Source organism: Hordeum vulgare, chromosome 5H, assembly GCF_904849725.1.
Source record: "Hordeum vulgare subsp. vulgare chromosome 5H, MorexV3_pseudomolecules_assembly, whole genome shotgun sequence".
In the NCBI taxonomy this organism is placed as follows: domain Eukaryota; kingdom Viridiplantae; phylum Streptophyta; class Magnoliopsida; order Poales; family Poaceae; genus Hordeum; species Hordeum vulgare.
In genome coordinates this window covers 545,467,793-545,493,296 of record NC_058522.1, presented here as the reverse complement: position 1 = coordinate 545,493,296, position 25,504 = coordinate 545,467,793, and the positions used below count along the sequence as shown (strand labels likewise).

Below are 25,504 nucleotides of genomic sequence, written 5' to 3'. Positions count from 1 at the left end.
CATCTTGAGATTTAAGAAGTTATTATAGACGTCTTGTCGTCGACGTAAATGACTCATTTCACTGAAAGCGTATCGTTGAAAATCCTAAAATAAAATCAGAAATGATACAAGCATGAGGACGTAAATCCTAATAGGTTAGGACTAGTACAAATGCCCGTGCGTTGCAATGGGCAAAGAAATTAACGTCACTAAGCACATTGTGGTTGCATGGAAGAAGGAATTATAGTAGGGAAAAGGTACATTCTTCTAGCCAAAATGACGTAAAGATTGGTCACTAATGCACTTGCTAGGTTGTTTACTCCGAAAAGCACCGCCTTGGGCTATGGGCGTCAACATTTCACGTCATAGACCAGATGGACAACCGATTGATGGTGTCTCTGTCTTGCACATGATTCCTACTTCGTTCTATTTGTATCGCTCATGCGTGCATAGATGGACTTCTTAGGGTCGGTTAGTACCAGTAAAACAAATAAACATGTGCTTGGAAATCACAATAGATTAACACTCAAACAACTGTTGGCACATATCCCTCAAACAACTTTGCAAGAAACAAAACAATACAGTAGTTTAAAATTATTGAGAAGTACCAAGATCCATTCTTGGAAAGAATCCATTATCATATCAGATAGAATATTGTCCTGTGGAGTCCTCTCCTACAATATCACATGGGGTATAAAAATAGATTTGTCAAGTTCTAGGTTTAACAAAAAATAGGATTCATTACTTTACATGTCTACAACTAACTCATTATCTTGATTATACAACATTCAGTAAATTGATCAATGGTAGTGAGCTACATATGCATATGATTTTTATTTCCCCCAATCGAAATATCATCACTGAAACGATGCAACAAAAAATACAGTATAAACAAGTGTACTTTGATCTAACATTTTATTTATTTATGCAGAACTGTACTGACGGGCCGAATTACTAAATCTCCCCTAATAATAAACCACGGATCGCTTCTGCCGTACGTCGTCGGCGGTTTTGCAAAAAAGCCCCTCCGTTTTCGACGATTCAACCCGCAGTCCTTCTGTAAGTCAAGTCGAACCGTTATTTTAAGTTTTGCAAAAAACACCCTATATTTTATCCAAACTAACTCCTCCCTCCTCCCCCCTCTCTCCCCACAACCCCCACCCCGCAAATGGCGACGCCGCCGGCTCCAGCGGGCGCAGAGGGACCTCCGCCCTCCCGTGTTCCCGGCGGCTGTTGGCCACAACCCCCGCGGGCCGCCGCGCCCACCACACGCGGCTCCCGGGCCACCAAACCACCCCCGCCGGCAATGGTGACGCACGCCGCCATCGACCTGGATCTGAAGACCCCAGCCACCGTCGCCTCCCGGATCCGCCGCCTCCTCCCCAACAACCGTCGCCTCCCGCCGCCGCCTCCTCCGCAACCACCTTCGCCTCCCGGGTCCGCCGCCTCCTCCCCAACCACCTTCGACTCCCAGATCCGCCGCCACCAGCTCGCCCACAAGGAGCTGACACCCGTCAAGGAGCGGTCCTCGCCGGCCACAACTCGGTGTCCGTCGAGGAGAGCACCAGCCGGAGCTTCATCGCCGACCAGGGTGACCCTCTTCCTCCTCCCATCGAGATCTCCCCCATACTACTGCAGGTCAACTACGCCTCCACATGATGTTCATCGGTAGAAGGTGGAGGCCAAGGAGGAGAGGATCATGGTTTCCGTGCGGGTGCGGCCCATAAATGGCAGGGAGTCCGGCGACAGCTCCAACCGGGAGTGCATCAGCCCCACCACCGTCATGTTCCGGAGTACCGTCCCTGACCGCGCCATGTTCCCCACCGCCTACACCTATGGTAAGCAGAAGCACCGGCAGAGCTCAATTTTGCAAATAATGCATGGCAATGTTGGCCACAATTGCTATTCTTGATGTTGAAACCTCGCAGGGATTTCATTCGGTAGTCGATTTCTTAGTTTGTTCTTCTTTCGTGTCATTTTCAGACAGGGTGTTTGGCCCCAATTGCTCTACCAGACAGGTCTACGAGGAAGGAGCAAAAGAACTTGCTCTATCAGTTGTCAGTGGAATCAACTATATGTACAAAACAAACGATGCAACTCCGTTACGTCACTAATTTGGTCTTTGGATGAACTCATGTTGACCAACTAACATTTGCACATGAATCTCTTATCGACAGCAAGCATATTTGATTATACAGCTAATTACACATCAATACCTTTTCTGATCTTCTGAGTTGAACACAAACGGTCTTCCAAATCCAGGAAATTGATCTCTCGTATAGAATTCTCCAGTAATAAGAGCGGAAACCTGAAGGGCAAACACAATGTACAATTTAAATCTCGTCGGATAAACATTAATAATAAATATCGAGAGAAGGAAAAAGTTTTACATGATCTCCTTTTTCTAGGTGGCGTGATGCTTTCCTTTCTAGAATATCCGGAAAGAGTCCAACCTATAGCAAGATATCAGTAAAGATACTTGTCCTCAAACCCAGTAGTTACAAACTGAGGTGTATCTCTCAACCTTCTTCAACAAATAGACATCAAGATCTGCCATCTGCGATTCTTTGAAATCACCTCTTTTGTAAATGTTTGCACCAGTTTCCCCTACAGCAGACCATAAATCATCACCACTATCAGCACTGCTATCAGCCTCGACAAGTATTCTATGAATATATTGGTTGACCTGATAAATATGAGTAGAGATTGTAAACAAAAATGGATTGTATGTGCACATGTGGTAAAACAAAACATTATAAACACATAGCAATATAGACTTACATTTTTAGCCAAAAGCCATAGCCCATGGTTACGCACTTCCACTATTGAGAAGTACCAAGATCCATTCTTGGAAAGAATCCATTATCATATCAGATAGAATATTGTCCTGTGGAGTCCTAGCCTACAATATCACATGGGGTATAAAAACAGATTTGTCAAGTTCTAGGTTTAACAAAAAATAGGATTCATTACTTTACATGTTTACAACTAACTCATTATCTTGATTATACAACATTCAGTAAATTGATCAATGGTAGTGCGCTACATATGCAAATGATTTTTATTTCCCCCAATCGAAATATCATCAGTGAAACGATGCAACAAAAAATACAGTATAAACAAGTGTACTTTGATCTGACATTTTATTTATTTATGCAGAACTGTACTCACGGGCCGAATTACTAAATCTCCCCTAATAATAAACCACGGATCGCTTCTGCCGTACGTCGTCGGCGGTTTTGCAAAAAAGCCCCTCCGTTTTTGATGATTCAACCCGCAGTCCTTCTGTAAGTCAAGTCGAACCGTTATTTTAAGTTTTGCAAAAAACACCCTATATTTTATCCAAACTAACTCCTCCCTCCTTCCCCCCTCTCTCCCCACAACCCCCACCTCGCAAATGGCGACGCCGCCGGCTCCGGTGGGCGCAGAGGGACCTCCGCCCTCCCGTGTTCCCGGCGGCTGTTGGCCACAGCCCCCGCGGGCCGCCGCGCCCACCACACGCGGCTCCCGGGCCACCAAACCACCCCCGCCGGCAATGGTGACGCACGCCGCCCTCGACCTGGATCTGAAGACCCCAGCCACCGTCGCCTCCCGGATCCGCCGCCTCCTCCCCAACAACCGTCGCCTCCCGCCGCCGCCTCCTCCGCAACCACCTTCGCCTCCTCCCCAACCACCTTCGACTCCCAGATCCGCCGCCACCAGCTCTCCCACAAGGAGCTGACACCCGTCAAGGAGCGGTCCTCGCCGGCCACAACTCGGTGTCCGTCGAGGAGAGCACCAGCCGGAGCTTCATCGCCGACCAGGGTGACCCTCTTCCTCCTCCCATCGAGATCTCCCCCATACTACTGCAGGTCAACTACGCCTCCACATGATGTTCATCGGTAGAAGGTGGAGGCCAAGGAGGAGAGGATCATGGTTTCCGTGCGGGTGCGGCCCCTAAATGGCAGGGAGTCCGGCGACAGCTCCAACCGGGAGTGCATCAGCCCCACCACCGTCATGTTCCGGAGTACCGTCCCTGACCGCGCCATGTTCCCCACCGCCTACACCTATGGTAAGAAGAAGCACCGGCAGAGCTCAATTTTGCAAATAATGCATGGCAATGTTGGCCACAATTGCTATTCTTGATGTTGAAACCTCGCAGGGATTTCATTCGGCAGTCGATTTCTCAGTTTGTTCTTCTTACGTGTCCTTTTTAGACAGGGTGTTTGGCCCCAATTGCTCTACCAGACAGGTCTACGAGGAAGGAGCAAAAGAAGTTGCTCTATCAGTTGTCAGTGGAATCAACTGTATGTACAAAACAAACGATGCAACTCCGTTACGTCACTAATTTGGTCTTTGGATGAACTGATGTTGACCAACTAACATTTGCACATGAATCTCTTATCGACAGCAAGCATATTTGACTATACAGCTAATTACACATCAATACCTTTTCTGATCTTCTGAGTTGAACACAAACGGTCTTCCAAATCCAGGAAATTGATCTCTCGTATAGAATTCTCCAGTAATAAGAGCGGAAACCTGAAGGGCAAACACAATGTACAATTTAAATCTCGTCGGATAAACATTAATAATAAATATCGAGAGAAGGAAAGAGTTTTACATGATCTCCTTTTTCTAGGTGGCGTGATGCTTTCCTTTCTAGAATATCCGGAAAGAGTCCAACCTATAGCAAGATATCAGTAAAGATACTTGTCCTCAAACTCAGTAGTTACAAACTGAGGTGTATCTCTCAACCTTCTTCAACAAATAGACATCAAGATCTGCCATCTGCGGTTCTTTGAAATCACCTCTTTTCTAAATGTTTGCACCAGTTTCCCCTACAGCAGACCATAAATCTTCTCGAACAGCAGACCACAAATCATCACCACTATCAGAACTGCTATCAGCCTCGACAAGTATTCTATGAATATATTGGTTGACCTGATAAATATGAGTAGAGATTGTAAACAAAAATGGATTGTATGTGCACATGTTGTAAAACAAAACATTATAAACACATAGCAATATAGACTTACATTTTTAGCCAAAAGCCATAGCCCATGGTTACGCACTTCCACTATTGAGAAGTACCAAGATCCATTCTTGGAAAGAATCCATTATCATATCAGATAGAATATTGTCCTGTGGAGTCCTCTCTTACAATATCATATGGGTTATAAAAATAGATTTGTCAAGTTATAGGTTTAACAAAAAATAGGATTCATTACTTTACATGTCTACAACTAACTCATTATCTTGATTATACAACATTCAGTAAATTGATCAATGGTAGTGAGCTACATATGCATATGATTTTTATTTCCCCCAATTGAAATATCATCAGTGAAACGATGCAACAAAAATACAGTATAAACAAGTGTACTTTGATCTGACATTTTATTTATTTATGCAGAACTGTACTGACGGGCCGAATTACTAAATCTCCCCTAATAATAAACCACGGATCCCTTCTGCCGTACGTCGTCGGCAGTTTTGCAAAAAAGCCCCTCCGTTTTCGACGATTCAACCCGCAGTCCTTCTGTAAGTCAAGTCGAACCGTTATTTTAAGTTTTGCAAAAAACACCCTCTATTTTATCCAAACTAACTCCTCCCTCCTTCCCCCCTCTCTCCCCACAACCCCCACCCCGCAAATGGCGACGTCGTCGGCTCCGGCGGGCGCAGAGGGACCTCCGCCCTCCCGTGTTCCCGGCGGCTGTTGGCCACAGCCCCGCGGGCCGCCGCGCCCACCACACGCGGCTCCCGGGCCACCAAACCACCCCCGCCGGCAATGGTGACGCACGCCGCCCTCGACCTGGATCTGCAGACCCACCCACCGTCGCCTCCCGGATCCGCCGCCTCCTCCCCAACAACTGTCGCCTCCCGCCGCCGCCTCCTCCGCAACCACCTTCGCCTCCCGGGTCCGCCGCCTCCTCCCCAACCACCTTCGACTCCCAGATCCACCGCCACCAGCTCGCCCACAAGGAGCTGACACCCGTCAAGGAGCGGTCCTCGCCGGCCACAACTCGGTGTCCGTCGAGGAGAGCACCAGCCGGAGCTTCATCGCCGACCAGGGTGACCCTCTTCCTCCTCCCATCGAGATCTCCCCCATACTACTGCAGGTCAACTACGCCTCCACATGATGTTCATCGGTAGAAGGTGGAGGCCAAGGAGGAGAGGATCATGGTTTCCGTGCGGGTGCGGCCCCTAAATGGCACGGAGTCCGGCGACAGCTCCAACCGGGAGTGCATCAGCCCCACCACCGTCATGTTCCGGAGTACCGTCCCTGACCGCGCCATGTTCCCCACTGCCTACACCTATGGTAAGCAGAAGCACCGGCAGAGCTCAAATTTGCAAATAATGCATGGCAATGTTGGCCACAATTGCTATTCTTGATGTTGAACCTCGCAGGGATTTCATTCGGCAGTCGATTTCTCAGTTTGTTCTTCTTACGTGTCCTTTTTAGACAGGGTGTTTGGCCCCAATTGCTCTACCAGACAGGTCTACGAGGAAGGAGCAAAAGAAGTTGCTCTATCATTTGTCAGTGGAATCAACTGTATGTACAAAACAAACGATGCAAGTCCGTTACGTCACTAATTTGGTCTTTGGATGAACTGATGTTGACCAACTAACATTTGCACGCGAATCTCTTATCGACAGCAAGCATATTTGACTATACAGCTAATTACACATCAATACCTTTTCTGATCTTCTGAGTTGAACACAAACGGTCTTCCAAATCCAGGAAATTGATCTCTCGTATAGAATTCTCCAATAATAAGAGGGGAAACCTGAAGGGCAAACACAATGTACAATTTAAATCTCGTCGGATAAACATTAATAATAAATATCGAGAGAAGGAAAGAGTTTTACATGATCTCCTTCTTCTAGGTGGCGTGATGCTTTCCTTTCTAGAATATCCGGAAAGAGTCCAACCTATAGCAAGATATCAGTAAAGATACTTGTCCTCAAACTCAATAGTTACAAACTGAGGTGTATCTCTCAACCTTCTTCAACAAATAGACATCAAGATCTGCCATCTGCGATTCTTTGAAATCACCTCTTTTGTAAATGTTTGCACCAGTTTCCCCTACAGCAGACCATAAATCATCACCACTATCAGCACTGCTATCAGCCTCGACAAGTATTCTATGAATATATTGGTTGACCTGATAAATATGAGTAGAGATTGTAAACAAAAATGGATTGTATGTGCACATGTTGTAAAACAAAACATTATAAACACATAGCAATATAGACTTACATTTTTAGCCAAAAGCCATAGCCCATGGTTACGCACTTCCACTATTGAGAAGTACCAAGATCCATTCTTGGAAAGAATCCATTATCATATCAGATAGAGTATTGTCCTGTGGAGTCCTCTCCTACAATATCACATGGGGGTATAAAAACAGATTTGTCAAGTTCTAGGTTTAACAAAAAATAGGATTCATTACTTTACATGTCTACAACTAACTCATTATCTTGATTATACAACATTCAGTAAATTGATCAATGGTAGTGAGCTACATATCCATATGATTTTTATTTCCCCCAATCGAAATATCATCAATGAAACGATGCAACAAAAAATACAGTATAAACAAGTGTACTTTGATCTGACATTTCATTTATTTATGCAGAACTGTACTGACGGGCCGAATTACTAAATCTCCCCTAATAATAAACCACGGATCGCTTCTGCCGTACGTCGTCGTCGGTTTTGCAAAAAAGCCCCTCCGTTTTCGACGATTCAACCCGCAGTCCTTCTGTAAGTCAAGTCGAACCGTTATTTTAAGTTTTGCAAAAAACACCCTATATTTTATCCAAACTAACTCCTCCCTCCTTCCCCCTCTCTCCCCACAACCCCCACCCCGCAAATGGCGACGCCGCCGGCTCCGGCGGGCGCAGAGGGACCTCCACCCTCCCGTGTTCCCGGCGGCTGTTGGCCACAACCCCCGCGGGCCGCCGCGCCCACCACACGCGGCTCCCGGGCCACCAAACCACCCCCGCCGGCAATGGTGACGCACGCCGCCCTCGACCTGGATCTGAAGACCCCAGCCACCGTCGCCTCCCGGATCCGCCGCCTCCTCCCCAACAACCGTCGCCTCCCGCCGCCGCCTCCTCCGCAACCACCTTCGCCTCCCGGGTCCGCCGCCTCCTCCCCAACCACCTTCGACTCCCAGATCCGCCGCCACCAGCTCGCCCACAAGGAGCTGACACCCGTCAAGGAGCAGTCCTCGCCGGCCACAACTCGGTGTCCGTCGAGGAGAGCACCAGCCGGAGCTTCATCGCCGACCAGGGTGACCCTCTTCCTCCTCCCATCGAGATCTCCCCCATACTACTGCAGGTCAACTACGCCTCCACATGATGGTCATCGGTAGAAGGTGGAGGCCAAGGAGGAGAAGATCATGGTTTCCGTGCGGGTGCGGCCCCTAAATGGCACGGAGTCCGGCGACACCTCCATCCGGGAGTGCATCAGCCCCACCACCGTCATGTTCCGGAGTACCGTCCCTGACCGCGCCATGTTCCCCACCGCCTACACCTATGGTAAGCAGAAGCACCGGCAGAGCTCAATTTTGCAAATAATGCATGGCAATGTTGGCCACAATTGCTATTCTTGATGTTGAAACCTCGCAGGGATTTCATTCGGTAGTCGATTTCTCAGTTTGTTCTTCTTTCGTGTCCTTTTTAGACAGGGTGTTTGGCCCCAATTGCTCTACCAGACAGGTCTACGAGGAAGGAGCAAAAGAAGTTGCTCTATCAGTTGTCAGTGGAATCAACTGTATGTACAAAACAAACGATGCAACTCCGTTACGTCACTAATTTGGTCTTTGGATGAACTGATGTTGACCAACTAACATTTGCACATGAATCTCTTATCGACAGCAAGCATATTTGACTATACAGCTAATTACACATCAATACCTTTTCTGATCTTCTGAGTTGAACACAAACGGTCTTCCAAATCCAGGAAATTGATCTCTCGTATAGAATTCTCCAGTAATAAGAGCGGAAACCTGAAGGGCAAACAAAATGTACAATTTAAATCTCGTCGGATAAACATTAATAATAAATATCGAGAGAAGGAAAGAGTTTTACATGATCTCCTTTTTCTAGGTGGCGTGATGCTTTCCTTTCTAGAATATCCGGAAAGACTCCAACCTATAGCAAGATATCAGTAAAGATACTTGTCCTCAAACTCAGTAGTTACAAACTGAGGTGTATCTCTCAACCTTCTTCAACAAATAGACATCAAGATGTGCCATCTGCGATTCTTTGAAATCACCTCTTCTGTAAATGTTTGCACCAGTTTCCCCTACAGCAGACCATAAATCTTCTCGAACAGGAGACCATAAATCATCACCACTATCAGCACTGCTATCAGCCTCGACAAGTATTCTATGAATATATTGGTTGACCTGATAAATATGAGTAGAGATTGTAAACAAAAATGGATTGTATGTGCACACGTTGTAAAACAAAACATTATAAACACATAGCAATATAGACTTACATTTTTAGCCAAAAGCCATAGCCCATGGTTACGCACTTCCACTACAAGCATCTACATCCTGAAGGACAAGCAGATGTATACATATGCAGCGAGTCCCCCACGAACATGAGCCGCTTCCCCCTCATCCTCTCCATGAACCTCCTGGCGTCGAACCTAATGGAATCCATCCACGATTCACCAACCAAACACGATCGAGGAAGGAAGGGAAGGGAGGAAATGGGGGATCTGGGGGCGGCGCTCACCGTCGACGAAGTAGGCGGAGCAGGGGTAGCCACGGGAGGAGGAGGCGACGACGCGGGCCTCGTCATCAGAGAGGATGGGCGGGAGCACCCCGATCCCGGCGCCGCGAGTGACGAGCTCGAGCAGGCCCAGGGCGGCGCCCGCGGGCCGGGGCGGCGCGAAGTAGGAGGCGCCGGGCCGGAAGGGCGCCCACTCAGGCTCGAACATGCGGGCCATGGCGCCGTCGATGGCCTCCTCCAGCCGCCGCTTGAGCGTGCCCGCGCCCTCCCCGGTCGCCGGCGACTCCCCCGCCGCGTCCAGCTCCAGCACCATCGCACCCCCCGCGCCCGGGAGCCGCGTGTGGTGGGTGCGGTGGCCCGTGGGGGCCGTGGCCAACAGCCGCCGGGAGCACGGGAGGTGAGCTTCGTTTCCCAGCTCCCGTCAGATCCAGTTGTGAAGGGACTACGGGTTGAATACCTAAAAGTGGAGGGTTTTTTATGCAAAAGTGCCGACGACGTACGACAGAAACGATACGTGCTTTATTAATAGGTAAAGATTAGGGAGAGATATCACTGTCTCTCTAACCATCAAACCACAGGTTAGTTCGTTTGAACTGGCACACTCCCATGCAACATAATAAAGATAAGATACGTACATCAGTCACTGATTTTTCTTATGTCTCGCTCGACGTAGTGGTCACTTTCTTGGACCCTGCTAGGCATCAGCTTACCGGGGCAATTTTAGATCGGCTCACCCTTGAGCCATTCGATCAAGAGCGTGTGTCGTACGTGTACGGCGGGGATCAGCCCACTGGCTTGGACGTCTCTTTGGGACATCCTAGGGAGAGAAAAATTCACACGCACGCGATGCGTCTTCCCCTCCCTCAACACACATCACTCGTCTTTTTTTCCTTCGCGTCTCCCACATTCATACACATGTCGGTCGCCTTGTCCTCCTCTATCAGTCCGTTGCATTTTGATTAGCGTCGTCAAACCCCGTCGCAGCGCCAGCTCATGCCTTCACCACACATTTGCGATGTGTCCAGCACAACCATCGACCATTTGCAGCTCCCGCCGACACCGACGATTATAACCTCGTTGCATCTTCATCCATCGTTCTTGCATCACTGCAGGGAGTTGTAGCTTTTGCCGTCATTGACTACATCCTTTGTCGTTATCGTGGTCACACGGTGTATGGGTGTGTCTTCTCCAGCACCTACATGTGATGGTCGCAACTTCAGCCAACGTCGGTTCCAGCATCGTGGCTATGAGATTGGTGCTTTTGTTGTTTGCCGTGGGTGACCGCCGATTCCAGGAAAGTGGTGTCGTCGTCTCCGACACCGCATAGTTGTTGGTTGCAACAAATGGTGGTTATCATTCCAGCAACGTGTCGGACGTAGCACCGCAGCGCACCGGCGTGTCTTCTCTAGCACCATCGGCCTTCACATAGCGATGTCCCGTTCACTGAAATCCCCCTGGGAAAAAGAGCATACGACATGGAATTGGCAAGGTAGGGTGAGAGAGGGAAGAAGAAGCAACTGTTGGAATGAATAAAGAGGAAGGAGCAGCTCGTGGTAAGAGCATCTCCAACCGTTCGCCCCCAAGGGCTTGAAATAGCGCCACTTGGGGGGCCAACCAACGATATATTCGGCCTGGGGGGGCTCGAGTTCCCAGGCGACCCCCAGCCGCCGAGTTCGGCCCAAATACGGCGCAAAATCGACCCAAAATTGGCCCAAATTCGGCACACTTCGGCACAAATTCAACGAAAACTAATTTTTATCTCATAGTTCATCACATAAACAAAGACAAATCAAATAGTTCAACGAAGCAAGCTCATAATTCAAACAAAAAATAAAACACATCGAACCAAACGTTGCCCTTGAGCCTCCATAGGTGCTCCACTAGATCATGTTGCAGTTCTTGATTCATGTGACATCCCCAGATTAGGCTACAGTAACCCTTATAATCAAGCTACATTAATCACACACTAATGATGCCATGTCATCAAGATTAGCTAACCCAAATTGCCACTTGATAAAAACCAAAACTAAATTCAAATTTAAAATAAAGTGAAATAAATTATTTCTTCAAACAGTAAAACTAGATTCTTGGTTGCGTTGCAAATATTCACTAAGTAATTGTCATGTTGAACCCAACATTATTTGGCCCATCAATTAATCTCTAGGAATTTTATAAAGTGATCCAACGACAAATAAAATGGCCTTTTCAAAATAAACAATTATTTATTTAACTCCCACTTCCTCCAAACTTTGTGTGTTGCCTCATAATAATACACATCATTTATGTGTCAGTTTTCATAACTAACAAAATTCCTTTAGCAGCTATGTTAGGGCATATTTCTCCCTAAGTGGTTTTGGTGATCGATGGCAATGCATGTGCAGACTAATCGTGTGCATTGAGCATTTCGAATAATTCATAACTAGCCACAAGACGATTGGGTGCCCCTCAGAGTCTTTCAAAGACAGTTGCTTTCTACGTTTCTCTTTGGTGGATTTGAGTCGTAGAAAAGCCGTACTATTAAGAGGGGGTACACTTCGGAAAGGTTTGGGTGGAATTAACACGTACACGACTCTATTGCACCACCTTTCCCTTGCTTCTATGGAGCTCCATCTTGTTTCTCCCTGCGTGTGCAAAAGGACTAGCGGTAGTACCGCTGGTGCCAGCGGTAATAACGCTCTCTGGGCGGTAGTAGTTTTTTACTACCGCTCTCTGGGCGGTATTACCACTCTTCGAACGGTAGTAGTTTTTTTACTACCGCTCCGTCGGACTTTTTGCGCATCCACAACCTCAGCGGTGGTAGGCACGGTAGTAATTTTTTACTGCCGTGGTTGGTGAACCTACCGTGCGGTAGTACCGCTCTGCTCGGGCTGTGAGTGGGGGGTAACGGTTGGATTCTTTCCCCCACTATATAAAGGGGTCTTCTTCCTCAAGAAGGTTACCTCTTACCTCCCCAATCTCCATTGTTGCTCCAAAGCTCATTTTCGCCCGATCTCTCTCCCTAGCCAGTCAAACTTGTTGATTTCCTAGGGATTGGTTGACAAGGCCCTCATCTACACTTTCACCAAGAGATATAGACGATTGAGGTCACCGCGGAGCCACATTCCATTATGGTGAAGCTTCGTGGTCTTGTTGGGAGCCTCCAAGCTTTGTGTGGAGATTGCCCCAACCTTATTTGTAAAGGTACGGTCGCCCCTTCAAGGGCACCAATAGTGGAATCACGACATCTCGCATTGTGTGAGGGCGTGAGGAGAATACGGTAGCCTTAGTGGCTTCTTGGGGAGCATTGTGCCTCCACACCGCTCCAACGGAGACGTACTTCCTATCAAAGGGAAGGAACTTCGGTAACACATCCTCGTCTCCACCGGTTCCACTTGTGGTTATCTCTTACCTTTACTTTGTACTTATCTTTGTTGTGGTGTATTCCTTGCTTGAACCAGTTGTCTTTGTTGTTAGCATCATATAGATTGCTCACCTAGTTGTTCATCTAGAGAACCTTTTGTTGCTGACCCTAATTTGTTAAGAAGAGCTAAAAATTGGTAGTTGCCTATTCACCCCCCCCTCTAGTCAACCATATCGATCCTTTCAATTGGTATCAGAACCACGTCTCTTTATTAAAGGCTTCACCACCCGACGAGTATGGTTGACGACGGTGAGGTTGGGCACGAAGTGCTTGAGGTCGTTGAGTTGAGTTTGATCATACAGGACGACTTGAATGAGGCTATGGCCTCACTCAAGACGTCCATGACGACCGAAGTCAAGTCCATGCTTAAAGAATTACTTGAGGGGATGAAGAATTCTCCCGAATCGTTGCTTGTGGCTAAACCCACCACATCGGAGTTGGGGGTCATTTCCAAAAAGGAACCAGCTAAAGGTACTCGAACTTCTTGACAAGAATGGGACGCGAACCTTTGCCTCGGTTCCCCCTCCCCCGGTCTATGGAGGACCGGTCCCTACACCGCATAGTAATAATCCTGGTCCCTTCCTAAACTTGTTAAAGGTGATTTTGCTAATTGGGTCTTTTGCATCAAGTCTCATTTGAATCAAAGATAAACAAATCTTTGGAGAATCATCGAACAAGGCTTCTGCCCACATGATCCAAACAACCTCATTCCAAGAGAAGAGGCGGACAATCAATACAATCATTCTGCTTTGTTCATCCTTCAATCAACGGTTCCTCTCGAAGATCTATCTCACTTGCGCCTCTTCACCCGTGCAAAGGATTGTTGGGAGCACATCATGGTGTTGTACAAGGGGAGCTCAAGCATTCAATGGTCCAACCTTGAAGTGGTTCTGGATGAGGCTGATGAGTTTGTGATGCTAGAAGATGAGGACCCCCGTGATCTGTACCGAAGGGTAACTACTCTTGTCATTGCTCTCCAAGATCATGGGAGCAAGGATACGAATGACACTTGGATCAAGCGCAAGTTTCTCAAGGCCATCATGCCATTCAACAAAGCCATGTTCTCCGTCATTCGTCAAAGGCCGGATTTCCACACCTTGACCTCAAGGCAAGTGTTGGATGAGTTCACTACCATGAATATCATGAACAAGACCGCCGACAATGCTCTTGCTCGTGTCCGGTCGAAGATAGCCTCACCCAAACTTGCCTTGAGATCCAAGGTCATTTGTCATGAAGAAGAAGAAGAGGAAGAAGATAGCTGCCCTTAATACAAAAAGTATGCTTATCACGAGCACATGGCTCTTGCATCAAGGCAATTTTTGGGCAACAAGAGAAACTCAAGGACCAACTTCTCCAAGAACAACTCAAGTGGGTCCAAGAACAAGCAACGAGTAAGGACATGCTATAATTGCGGCAATGTGAGTCACTTTGTGGCGGATTGTCCTTATGAGAAGAGGGAAGACAACGGGGGCAAGCTCATTCGTAAAGACAAAGCCAAGTGTTTCCCAAGCAAGAACATATTCACCAAGAAGACTCCTCCAAGAGGTTTTGTGGCCCATGAAGAGTACACCTCCAATGATGACGAAGAGGATACACGTCGTGAGGGGACCTGGATGCCCATATTTGCTCCTACATATTATATGAAGATCTTTATCGGTTGAACCTCTATGTCAAGGATTCAGTTAACCCCGTATATTATTCCCTTTGTCCTTGGTATGTGATATGTCTCAAACGTATCTATAATTTTTGATGGTTTCAGGCTATTATCTTGTCATCTTTGGATGTTTTATGTACCTTTTATATCTTTTTTGGGACTAACTTATTAATTCAGTGCCAAGTGCGAGTTCCTGTTTTTTCTATGTTTTTGGCTCTTTTCAGATCTGATTTTGGAATGGAGTCCAAACGGAATAAAAACCCCGAAATGATTTTTTCCCAAACGGAAGAAGATCAGGGGGCCTCTGGGCCAAGCCAGGTGGGCTCCAGGGAGCCCACAAGCTCCCACTCCACCACCAGGGGGAGGCGGCGGTGTTAGAACTTGTGGCCTCCCTGGCCGCCCCTTGACCTAGATCCTTGGCCTATATATTCCCAAATATTCAGCAAAAAATCAGGGGAACCTCGAAAATACTTTTCCGTTGCCGCAAGCTTCCGTTTCCACGAGATCTCATCTGGAGACCCTTCCCGGCGCCCTGCCGGAGGGGACTTTGGAGTTGGAGGGCTTCTTCATCATCATCATCGCCCCTCCAATGACTCGTGAGTAGTTCACTTCAGACCTACGGGTCCGTAGTTAGTAGCTAGATGGCTTTTTCTCTCTCTTGGATCTTCAATACAAAGTTCTCCATGATCTGCATGGAGATCTATCCGATGTAATCTTCTTTGGCGGTGTGTTTGTCGAGATCCGATGAATTGTGGATTTGTGATCAGATTATCTATGATATATATTTGAGTCTTTGCTGATTTCTTATATGCATGATTTGATATCCTTGTAAGCCTCTCCGAGTCTTGGGTTTTGTTTGGCCAACTAGATCTATGATTCTTGCAATGGGAGAAGTGCTTGGTTTTGGGTTCTACCATGTGGTGACCTTTCCCAATGACAGTAGGGGCAGCAAGGCACACATCAAGTAGTTGCCATCAAGGGTAAAAATATGGGGTTTTTTTTATCATTGGTTTGAGATTATCCCTCCACATCATGTCATCTTGCTTAAGGCGTTACTCTGTTCTTATGGACTTAATACACTAGATGCATGATCGATAGCGGTCGACGTGTGGAGTAATAGTAGTAGATGCAGAAAGTATCGGTCTACTTGTTTTGGACGTGATGCCTATAGATATAATCATTGCATAGATATCGTCACGACTTTGCGTGGTTCTATCAATTGCTCGACTATAATTTGTTCACCCACCGTCCACTTGCTTTCATGAGAGAAGCCATTAGTAAACACTACGGCCCCCGGGTCTATTCACATCCATCGTTTACATCTCCGCTTTTACTTTGCTTTGTTACTTTTTTGCTTTCAGTTCTCACTTGGCAAACAATCTATAAAGGATTGACAACCCTTCATAGCGTTGGGAGCAAGCTTTTGTGTTTGTGTAGGATCTTGTGATACTCCTCCACCAGATTGATACCTTGGTTCTCAAACAGAGGGAAATACTTACCACCGCTGTGCTACATCACCCTTTCCGCTTCGAGGGAACACCAATGCAAGGCTCCAAGGCCATGGGGGAAATCCTTTGCACACTTGCCTAGGAAGTCCCTTAAGGCGTAGCTGCAGCAGAAGGATTCCTGGTGCCGTCGACACGACTATTTTTGGCGTCGTTGCAAGGGGAAGCACAACTGATATCAGAAGCATTTCTGGCGCCGTTGCCCGGGAGGAGAAATCAAGATCTATCCAAGTAGGTCTCACAAACTCATCTCCTGCATTTACTTTTTTTCTGTTGCCTCTCGTTTTCCTCTCCCCCACTTCACTTTTGCCGTTTTCATTTGCCTTTTTCCGTTCGCCCTTCTTCCGCTCGCTTTCTGTTTGCTTGTGTTACCATGTGCCTTATTTTAGCTTGCATCTTTGCTTGCTAAAAATCCATTGATATGGATCCTCACCCACTTGCTAATCTCTTTAAGAGACCCACTATTATGCAACGAATTGCTAGTGAGTTGAGGGCACGTGATTATTATTATGGAGTTTTGCTTGAGATGCGTGAATCTGAAAATTGTGAGGAAGAAATTTATGAAGTGATTCACGAGGGCTCCTTGGATGAAAAGCATGATTACAACGATTTCACTATAAATCTTATTAGTGACAATCATGCTAAAAATATGCAAAACCCTAAGCTTGGGGATTCTAGTTTTGCTTTGTCCACTACTTGTTGCAATAATCATGATTGGGGTGATGATCTTTCTTATGATCTTGAAAATTTGTTTAAACCTCATGATGAAGATGATATTGAAAGTGTTGGAATTATGCCCTAGAGGCAATGATAAATGTATAGTTATTATTATAATTCCTGTATCAAGATAATAGTTTATTATCCATGCTATAATTGTATTGAATGAAGATTCATTTACATGTGTGGATACATAGACAAAACACCGTCCCTAGCATGCCTCTAGTTGGCTAGCCAGTTGATCGATGATAGTTAGTGTCTTCTGATTATGAACAAGGTGTTGTTAATTGATAACTGGATCACGTCATTGGGAGAATCACGTGATGGACTAGACCCAAACTAATAGACATAGCATGTTGATCGTGTCATTTTGTTGCTACTGTTTTCTGCGTGTCAAGTATTTATTCCTATGACCATGAGATCATATAACTCACTGACACCGGAGGAATGCTTTATGTGTATCAAACGTCGCAACGTAACTGGGTGACTATAAAGATGCTCTACAGGTATCTCCGAAGGTGTTAGTTGATTTAGTATGGATCAAGACTCGGATTTGTCACTCCGTGTGACGGAGAGGTATCTCGGGGCCCACTCGGTAATACAACATCACACACAAGCCTTGCAAGCAATGTAACTTAGTGTAAGTTGCGGGATCTTGTATTACGGAACGAGTAAAGAGACTTGCCGGTAAACGAGATTGAAATAGGTATGCGGATACTGACGATCGAATCTCGGGCAAGTAACATACCGAAGGACAAAGGGAATGACATACGGGATTATACGAATCCTTGGCACTGAGGTTCAAACGATAAGATCTTCGTAGAATATGTAGGATCCAATATGGGCATCCAGGTCCCGCTATTGGATATTGACCGAGGAGTCTCTCGGGTCATGTCTGCATAGTTCTCGAACCCGCAGGGTCTGCACACTTAAGGTTCGACGTTGTTTTATGCGTATTTGAGTTATATGGTTGGTTACCGAATGTTGTTCGGAGTCCCGGATGAGATCACGGACGCCACGAGGGTTTCCGGAATGGTCCGGAAACGAAGATTGATATATAGGATGACCTCATTTGATTACCGGAAGGTTTTCGGAGTTACCGGGAATGTACCGGGAATGACGAATTGGTTCCGGGAGTTCACCGGGGGGGCAACCCACCCCGGGGAAGCCCATAGGCTTTGGGGAGACACACCAGCCCTTAGTGGGCTGGTGAGACAGCCCCAAGGGGGCCTATGCGCCAAGAGAAGGAAATCAAAGGAAAAGAAAAAAAAAGAGGGAGGAAGTGGGAAGGGAGGGGGACTCCTCCCACCAAACCAAGTCCAACTCGGTTTGGGGGGGGGAGTCCTCCCCCCCTTGGCTCGGCCGACCCCTTGAGGGTCCCTTGGACCCCAAGGCAAGGTCCCCCTCCCTCCTCCTATATATATGGGGCTTTTAGGGCAGATTTGAGACGACTTTCTCACGGCTGCCCGACCACATACCTCCATAGTTTTTCCTCTAGATCGCGTTTCTGCGGAGCTCGGGCGGAGCCCTGCTGAGACAAGATCATCACCAACCTCTGGAGCGCCGTCACGCTGCCGGAGAACTCTTCTACCTCTCCGTCTCTCTTGCTGGATCAAGAAGGCCGAGATCATCGTCGAGCTGTACGTGTGCTGAACGCGGAGGTGTCGTCCGTTCGGTACTAGATCGTGGGACTGATCGCGGGATTGTTCGCGGGGCGGATCGAGGGACGTGAGGATGTTCCACTACATCAACCGCGTTCTCTAACGCTTCTGCTGTACGATCTACAAGGGTACGTGGATCACTCATCCCCTCTCGTAGATGGACATCACCATGATAGGTCTTCGTGCGCGTAGGAAAATTTTTGTTTCCCATGCGACGTTCCCCAACAGAAAGTGGGATTGGAGAAGTCATGACTTTGGTTGATGACAATCCCACTATTTTTGAAGAGCGTCAACTTTGCATGCATGTGGACCATGAAAAGAATATCCTATGGGATAGCTATATTGTTGAATTTTAATATGATCCCACATGTAATTACTATGAGAGAGGAAAATATTTTCGTAGAAACTTTCATGTTACCAAATTACCTCTCGTTATGTTGAGATTGGTATTGTCTCTTTCTTCTTCCTTGCATTTGGTAACTATTGGTTTTCTTGCCAATTTGTTTCCCTATAAAATGCCTATGCATAGGAAGTATGTTAGACATAGATGTGATTTTCACATGCTTTAGGATGCTCTCGTTATGCTTCAATTCTTGTCTTTTGTGAGAGCACCATTGAATGCCTAGCTAAGGGCGTTAAACAATAGCGCTTGTTGGGAGGCAACCCAATGAATTTATCTTTTTCTTTCTGTTTTGTTTTTCACACTTTCATAATTCTGTTATTATTGTGTTTTTTGTGTTTCTTTTTGAGTTTGTGCCAAGCAAAACCGTTATGATTAGTCTTGGGGACGATCGTTTGGTCATGCTGGAAAAGACAGAAACTTTCTGCTCACGAAAAGAATTTTCATTTTTTCTCTGTAAGAGATTTTGAGTTGATTCTTTTTTCTGCTGATTGCTACGCACCTTCTTCAGACTTCGTAATTTTTCAGAATCTTTGAAGTACCAGAGGTATATGAAATATACATATTTCTACAGACTGGTGTGCTGTTAACAGATTCTGTTTTTGTTGTGTTGGTTGCTTATTTTGATGAAACTATGGATAGTATCGGGGGGTATTAGCCATGGAAGATTGGAAATACAGTAACCCAACATTATCATAAGTAGAATTTAAGTTTGCTACAGTACCTAAGGAAGTGGTGGTTTTCTTTCTTGTACTAATGTTATCACGAGTTTCTGTTTAATTTTCGTGTTGTGAAGTTTTCAAGTTTTGGGTGAAGTTCTTATGGACAAAGAGATAAAGAGTGGCAAGAGATCAAGCTTGGGGATGCCCAAGGTACCCCAAGAGATTCAAGGATGTCGTAAAAGCCTAAGCTTGGGGATGCCCCGGGAAGGCATCCCCTCTCTCGTCTTCAATCCATCGGTAACGTTACTTGGGGCTATATTTTTATTCACCACATGTTATGTGTTTTTGCTTGGAGCGTCTTGTATCGTAGGAGTCTTTTTTTTTGTGTCACAATCATCCTTGCTGCACACCTAGAGAGATAGACATGCACGGACCGTGATTTTGTCGAGCTTCACTTATATCTTTTGGTAGACAATTCGGCTCACATGTGCTTCACTTATTTCTTTTGAGCTAGATACTTTTTCTCTATGTGCTTCACTTATATATTTTAGAGCACAGCGGTGCATGGCTTGGTAATTGATCTATGCTTTTAAATTAATCTCAAAAGGGGTAGTTATCCAAAGGGATACGAAAACTTCCACCTTCATGTGCATTGAATAGTTAGAGAAGTTTGATTCATCTCAATTAGTTTTGAGTTGTGGTTATGGTAATTTTGAAGTCATGCTAGTAAGGTGTTGTGGATCTAGAAATACTTGTGTTGAAGTTAGTGACTCCCGTAGCATGCACGTATGGTGAACCGCTATGTGATGAAATCTGAGCATGATTAGTATATTGATTGTCATCCTTTGCGTGGCGGTCGGGATCGCGCGATGGTTTATACCTACCAACCCTTCCCCTAGGAGTATGCGTTGAATGCTTTGTTTCAATTACTAATAAAACTTTTGCAACAAGTATATGAGTTCTTCATGACTAATGTTGAGTCCATGGTTTAGATGCACTTTCACCTTCCACCATCACTATCTTCTTAGTGCCGTGCAACTTTCGCCGGTGCACAAAACCCACCATTAGCCTCCCTCAAAACAGCCACCATACCTACCTACTATGGCTTTTTCAAAGTCATTCCGAGATATATTGCCATGCAACTACCACCATGATATGTGCCAACACGTCTGCATTGCCATTGCATGATCGTAAGATAGCTAGCATGATGTTTCCATTAATGTCTATGCCATGCTAGATCATTGCCACGATACACTACCGAAGGCATTCCATATAGAGTCATAGTTGCTCTAAGTTTTGAGTTGAAAGTGTGATGATCATCATTGATGGAGCATTGTCCCATGTGAGGAAATAAAAGAGGCCAAAGAAGCCCACCAAAATAAAAATAAAAATAAAAAAGAGGCCAAAGAGCCCACCAAAAAAAATGAGATAAAAAGAGAGAAGGGACAATGCTACCACTTTTTCCACACTTGTGCATATTAAGAACCATGATCTTCATGATTGAGAGTCTCTCGTTTTGTCACCATCATATAGCTAGTGGGAAATTTTCATTATATAACTTGGCTTGTATATTCCAATGATAGGCTTCCTCATAATTGCCTTAGGTCTACGTGAGGAAGCAAGTTGGATGCACACCCACTAGTTTTCTTTAAGAGCTTTCACATACTCGTAGCTCTAGTGCATCATTTGTATGGCAATCCCTACTCATTCACATTGATATCTATTGATGAGCATCTCCACAGCTCATTGATATGCCTAGTTAATGTGACTATCTTCTCCTTTTTGTCTTGCAACCTCTACCACACTCCACACCATCTATAGTGCTATAACCATGGCTCACGCTCATGTATTGCGTGAGAGTTGAAAAGGTTTGAGAAAGTAAAGGTGTGAAACAATTACTTGGCCAATACCAGAGTTGTGCATGATTTAAATTCGTTGTGCAATGATGATAGAGCATAGCCAGACTATATGCTTTTGTAGGGATAACTTTCTTTTGGCCTTGTTATTTTGAAAGTTCATGATTACCTTGCTAGTTTGCTTGAATTATTATTGTTTCCACATCAATAGCAAACTATTGTTTTGAATCTAATGGATCTGAACATTCATGTCACATAATAGGAATTATAAAGGACACCTATGCTAGGTAGCATGAAAGAATAAAAAATTAATTCTTTATCACTTCCCTACTCGAGGATGAGCAGGAGTTAAGCTTGGGGATGCTTGATACGTCTCAAACGTATATATAATTTTTGATGGTTTCACGTTGTTATCTTGTCTTCTTTGGATGTTTTATGTACCTTTTATATCATTTTTGGGACTAATTTATTAATTAAGTGCCAAGTGTCAGTTCCTGTTTTTTCTGTGTTTTTGACTCTTTTCAGATCTGATTTTGGAACAGAGTCCAAACGGAATAAAAACCCCGAAATGATTTTTCCCAAAGGGAAGAAGATCAGGGGGCCTCTCGGCTAAGCCAGGTGGGCTCCACGGAGCCCACAAGCTCCCACTCCGCCACCAGGGGGAGGCGGCGGTGTCAGGTCTTGTGGCCTCCCTGGCCGCCCCCTGACCTAGATCCTTGGCCTATATATTCCCAAATATTCAGCAAAAAATCAGGGGAGCCTCGAAAATACTTTTCCGCCGCCACAAGCTTCCGTTTCCGCGAGATCTCATCTGGAGACCCTTCCCGGCGCCCTCCCGGAGGGGACATTGGAGTTGGGGGGCTTCTTCATCATCATCATCGCCCCTCCAATGACTCGTGAGTAGTTCACTTCAGACCTACGGGTCCGTAGTTAGTAGCTAGATGGCTTCTTCTCTCTCTTGGATCTTCAATGCAAAATTCTCCATGATCTTCATGGAGATCTATCCGATGTAATCTTCTTTGGCGGTGTGTTTGTCGAGATCCGATGAATTGTGGATTTGTGATCAGATTATCTATGATATATATTTGAGTCTTTGCTGATTTCTTATATGCATGATTTGATATCCTTGTAAGTCTCTCCGAGTCTTGGGTTTTGGTTGGCCAACTAGATCTATGATTCTTGCAATGGGAGAAGTGCTTGGTTTTGGGTTCTTACCATGTCGTGACCTTTCCCAGTGACAGCAGGGGCAGCAAGGCACACATTGAGTAGTTGCCATCAAGGGTAACAAGATGGGCTGTGTCGTTGATATGAGATTGTCCATCTACATCATGTCATATTGCTTAAGGCGTTACTCTATTCTTTTGGACTTAATACACTAGATGCATGCTGGATAGCGGTCGACGTGTGAAGTAACAGTAGTAGATGCAGACAGTATCGGTCTACTTGTTTTGGACGTGATGCCTATAGATATAATCATTGCCATAGATATCATCACGACTTTGCACGGTTCTGTCAATTGCTCGACAGTAATTTGTTCACCCACAGTCTACTTGCTTTCATGAGAGAAGCCACTAGTAAACACTATGGCCCCCGGGTCTATTCACATCCATCGTTTACATCTCCGCTTTTACTTTGATTTGTTACTTTGTTGCTTTTACTTCTCACTTGGCAAACAATCTATAAGGGATTGACATCCCCTTCATAGCGTTGGGAGCAAGCTTTTGTGTTTGTGCGGGATCTTGTGATACCCCTCCACCGGATTGATACCTTGGTTCTCAAACTGAGGGAGATACTTACCACCGCTGTGCTACATCACCCTTTCCGCTTCGAGGGAACACCAACGCAAGGCTCCAAGGCCACGGGGGAAATCCTTTGCATACTTGCCTAGGAAGTCCCTTAAGGCGTAGCCGTAGCTGAAGGATTCCTGGTGCCGTCGACACGACTATTTTTGGCGCCGTTGCAAGGGGAAGCACAGCTGACATCAATGGGCTCCTCCCAAGGTCAACTTGGATGAAACTTTGAAAGCTATGCGTGTCTCCATGAATGAGAGCAAAGAAAGAACCGCCCAAATTCGCGCTAGGCATGAATGGTTTAAAAGGGTGCGTTCTATTGATGCAAATCACGAAGATCTTAAAGTGCTTGGTGTGTCTCCTCTTGAATCTTTGTTTTCGCATGTGAAACCTATTGACGGAGGGGCTGGATATGAATCCACTTCGGTTGAAAAACGCCCCAATGATTCGGAGTCCACCCATCTTGATGATTGATGATAAAGGTGTGGAGAGTGGAGTAGAAGAAATCAAAATTTTGGGTAGTAATGAAACTCCCACTTTGGATTTCAATGAATTCAATTATGATAATTGCTCCTTGTTTGAATGCATTTCTTTGATGCAATCCATTGCAAACTCTCCACATGCTTATAGCCAAACAAAAGCCTTTACCGCGCATATCGTAGATGCTATGATGAAATCTCTTGAAGAGAAGCTCGAACTAGAAGTCTCTATACCTAGAAAAATTCATGATGAGTGGGAACGTACTATCAAAATCAAGATCAAAAACTATGAGTGCAATGCTTTGTGTGATTTGGGTGCTAGTGTTTCCGCGATTCCAAAGTCTTTATGTGATATTCTTGGTTTTCATGAGATTGAAGAGTGTTCTCTTAATTTGCATCTTGCGGATTCTACTGTCAAGAAACCCATGGGAAGGATCGATGATGTTCTTATTGTTGCAAATAAGAACTATGTACCTGTGGATTTCATTGTACTTGACATAGATTGCAATCCTTCATGTCCCATTATTCTTGGTAGACCTTTCCTAAGGACTGTTGGTGCTATCATCGATATGAAGAAAGGGAATATTAGATTTCAATTTCCTTTAAAGAAGGGCATGGAGCACTTTCCTAGAAAGAAAATAAGATTGTCTTATGAATCTATGATGAGGGCTACTTATGGTTTGAGCACCAAAGATGACTATACGTGATTCCATCATCTCTTGCCTAGCTAAGGGCGTTAAACAAAAGCGCTTGTTGGGAGGAAACCCAACGAATCTATACTTTTTCTTTCTGTTTTGTGTTTTCCACACTTTCATAATTCTGTTATGATTGTGTTTTTTGTGTTTCTTTTTGCGTTTGTGCCAAGCAAAACCGTTATGATTAGTCTTGGGGATGATCGTTTGGTCATGCTGGAAAAGACAGAAACTTTCGGCTTACGAAAAGAATTTTCATTTTTTTTCTGTAAGAGCTTTTGAGTTGATTCTTTTTGCTGCTGATTTCTAAGAAAATTCTTCAGAATGTCGTAATTTTTCAGAATTGTTGGAGTACAAGAAGTATACGAAATATACAGATTGACACAGACTGGTCTGTTGTTAACAGATTCTGTTTTTGTTGTGTTGGTTGCTTATTTTGATGAAAGTATGGATAGTATCGGGGGGTATTAGCCATGGAATACAGCAAAAAATCACGGATCCACGAAAATACTTTTCCGTAGCCGCAAGCTTCCGTTTCCGCGAGATCTCATCTCGAGACCCTTCCCGGTGCCCTGCCGGAGGGGACTTTGGAGTTGGAGGGTTTCTACATCAACATCATCGCCCCTCCAATGACTCGTGAGTAGTTCACTTCAGACCTACGGGTCCGTAGTTAGTAGCTAGATGGCTTGTTCTCTCTCTTGGATCTTCAATACAAAATTCTCCATGATCTTCATGGAGATCTATCCGATGTAATCTTCTTTGGCAGTGTGTTTGTCGAGATCCGATGAATTGTGGATTTGTGATCAGATTATCTATGATATATATTTGAGTCTTTGCTGATTTCTTATATGCATGATTTGATATCCTTGTAAGTCTCTCCGAGTCTTGGGTTTTGTTTGGCCAACTAGATCTATGATTCTTGCAATGGGAGAAGTGCTTGGTTTTGGGTTCTTGTCGTATGGTGACCTTTCCCA

The 25,504-nt window shown here is 45.4% G+C and overlaps 1 protein-coding gene and 4 long non-coding RNA genes across 5 annotated transcripts in view; 2 read left to right on the top strand and 3 right to left on the bottom strand.

The window, feature by feature from the left end:
* Positions 1-2,238: 2,238 nt before the first annotated feature.
* Positions 2,239-2,599, bottom strand: LOC123452659. The gene is made up of 3 exons (XR_006632628.1): positions 2,504-2,599; positions 2,370-2,432; positions 2,239-2,287 (listed from the first exon to the last, which is right to left on the bottom strand). It is a non-coding gene; the product is annotated as an uncharacterized LOC123452659 (long non-coding RNA).
* Positions 2,600-3,938: 1,339 nt separating this feature from the next.
* LOC123452661 lies at positions 3,939-4,381 on the top strand. Its single transcript, XR_006632630.1, has 3 exons — positions 3,939-4,030; positions 4,176-4,265; positions 4,370-4,381. It is a non-coding gene; the product is annotated as an uncharacterized LOC123452661 (long non-coding RNA).
* A 56-nt stretch (positions 4,382-4,437) lies between these two features.
* LOC123452660 lies at positions 4,438-4,762 on the bottom strand. The gene is made up of 3 exons (XR_006632629.1): positions 4,717-4,762; positions 4,583-4,645; positions 4,438-4,500 (listed from the first exon to the last, which is right to left on the bottom strand). It is a non-coding gene; the product is annotated as an uncharacterized LOC123452660 (long non-coding RNA).
* Positions 4,763-8,429: 3,667 nt separating this feature from the next.
* Positions 8,430-8,859, top strand: LOC123452662. Its single transcript, XR_006632631.1, has 3 exons — positions 8,430-8,508; positions 8,654-8,743; positions 8,848-8,859. It is a non-coding gene; the product is annotated as an uncharacterized LOC123452662 (long non-coding RNA).
* A 681-nt stretch (positions 8,860-9,540) lies between these two features.
* Positions 9,541-25,504, bottom strand: part of LOC123397221 — a 66,858-nt gene continuing 50,894 nt past the window's right edge. Inside the window, exons 2-3 of the mRNA XM_045091855.1 lie at positions 9,718-10,116; positions 9,541-9,628 (exon numbers count right to left, since the gene is read on the bottom strand). Of these exons, the coding sequence (XP_044947790.1) occupies positions 9,597-9,628; positions 9,718-10,116 (431 nt within the window). The 3' untranslated portion in view covers positions 9,541-9,596. The remainder of the gene's footprint in view (positions 9,629-9,717; positions 10,117-25,504) is intronic.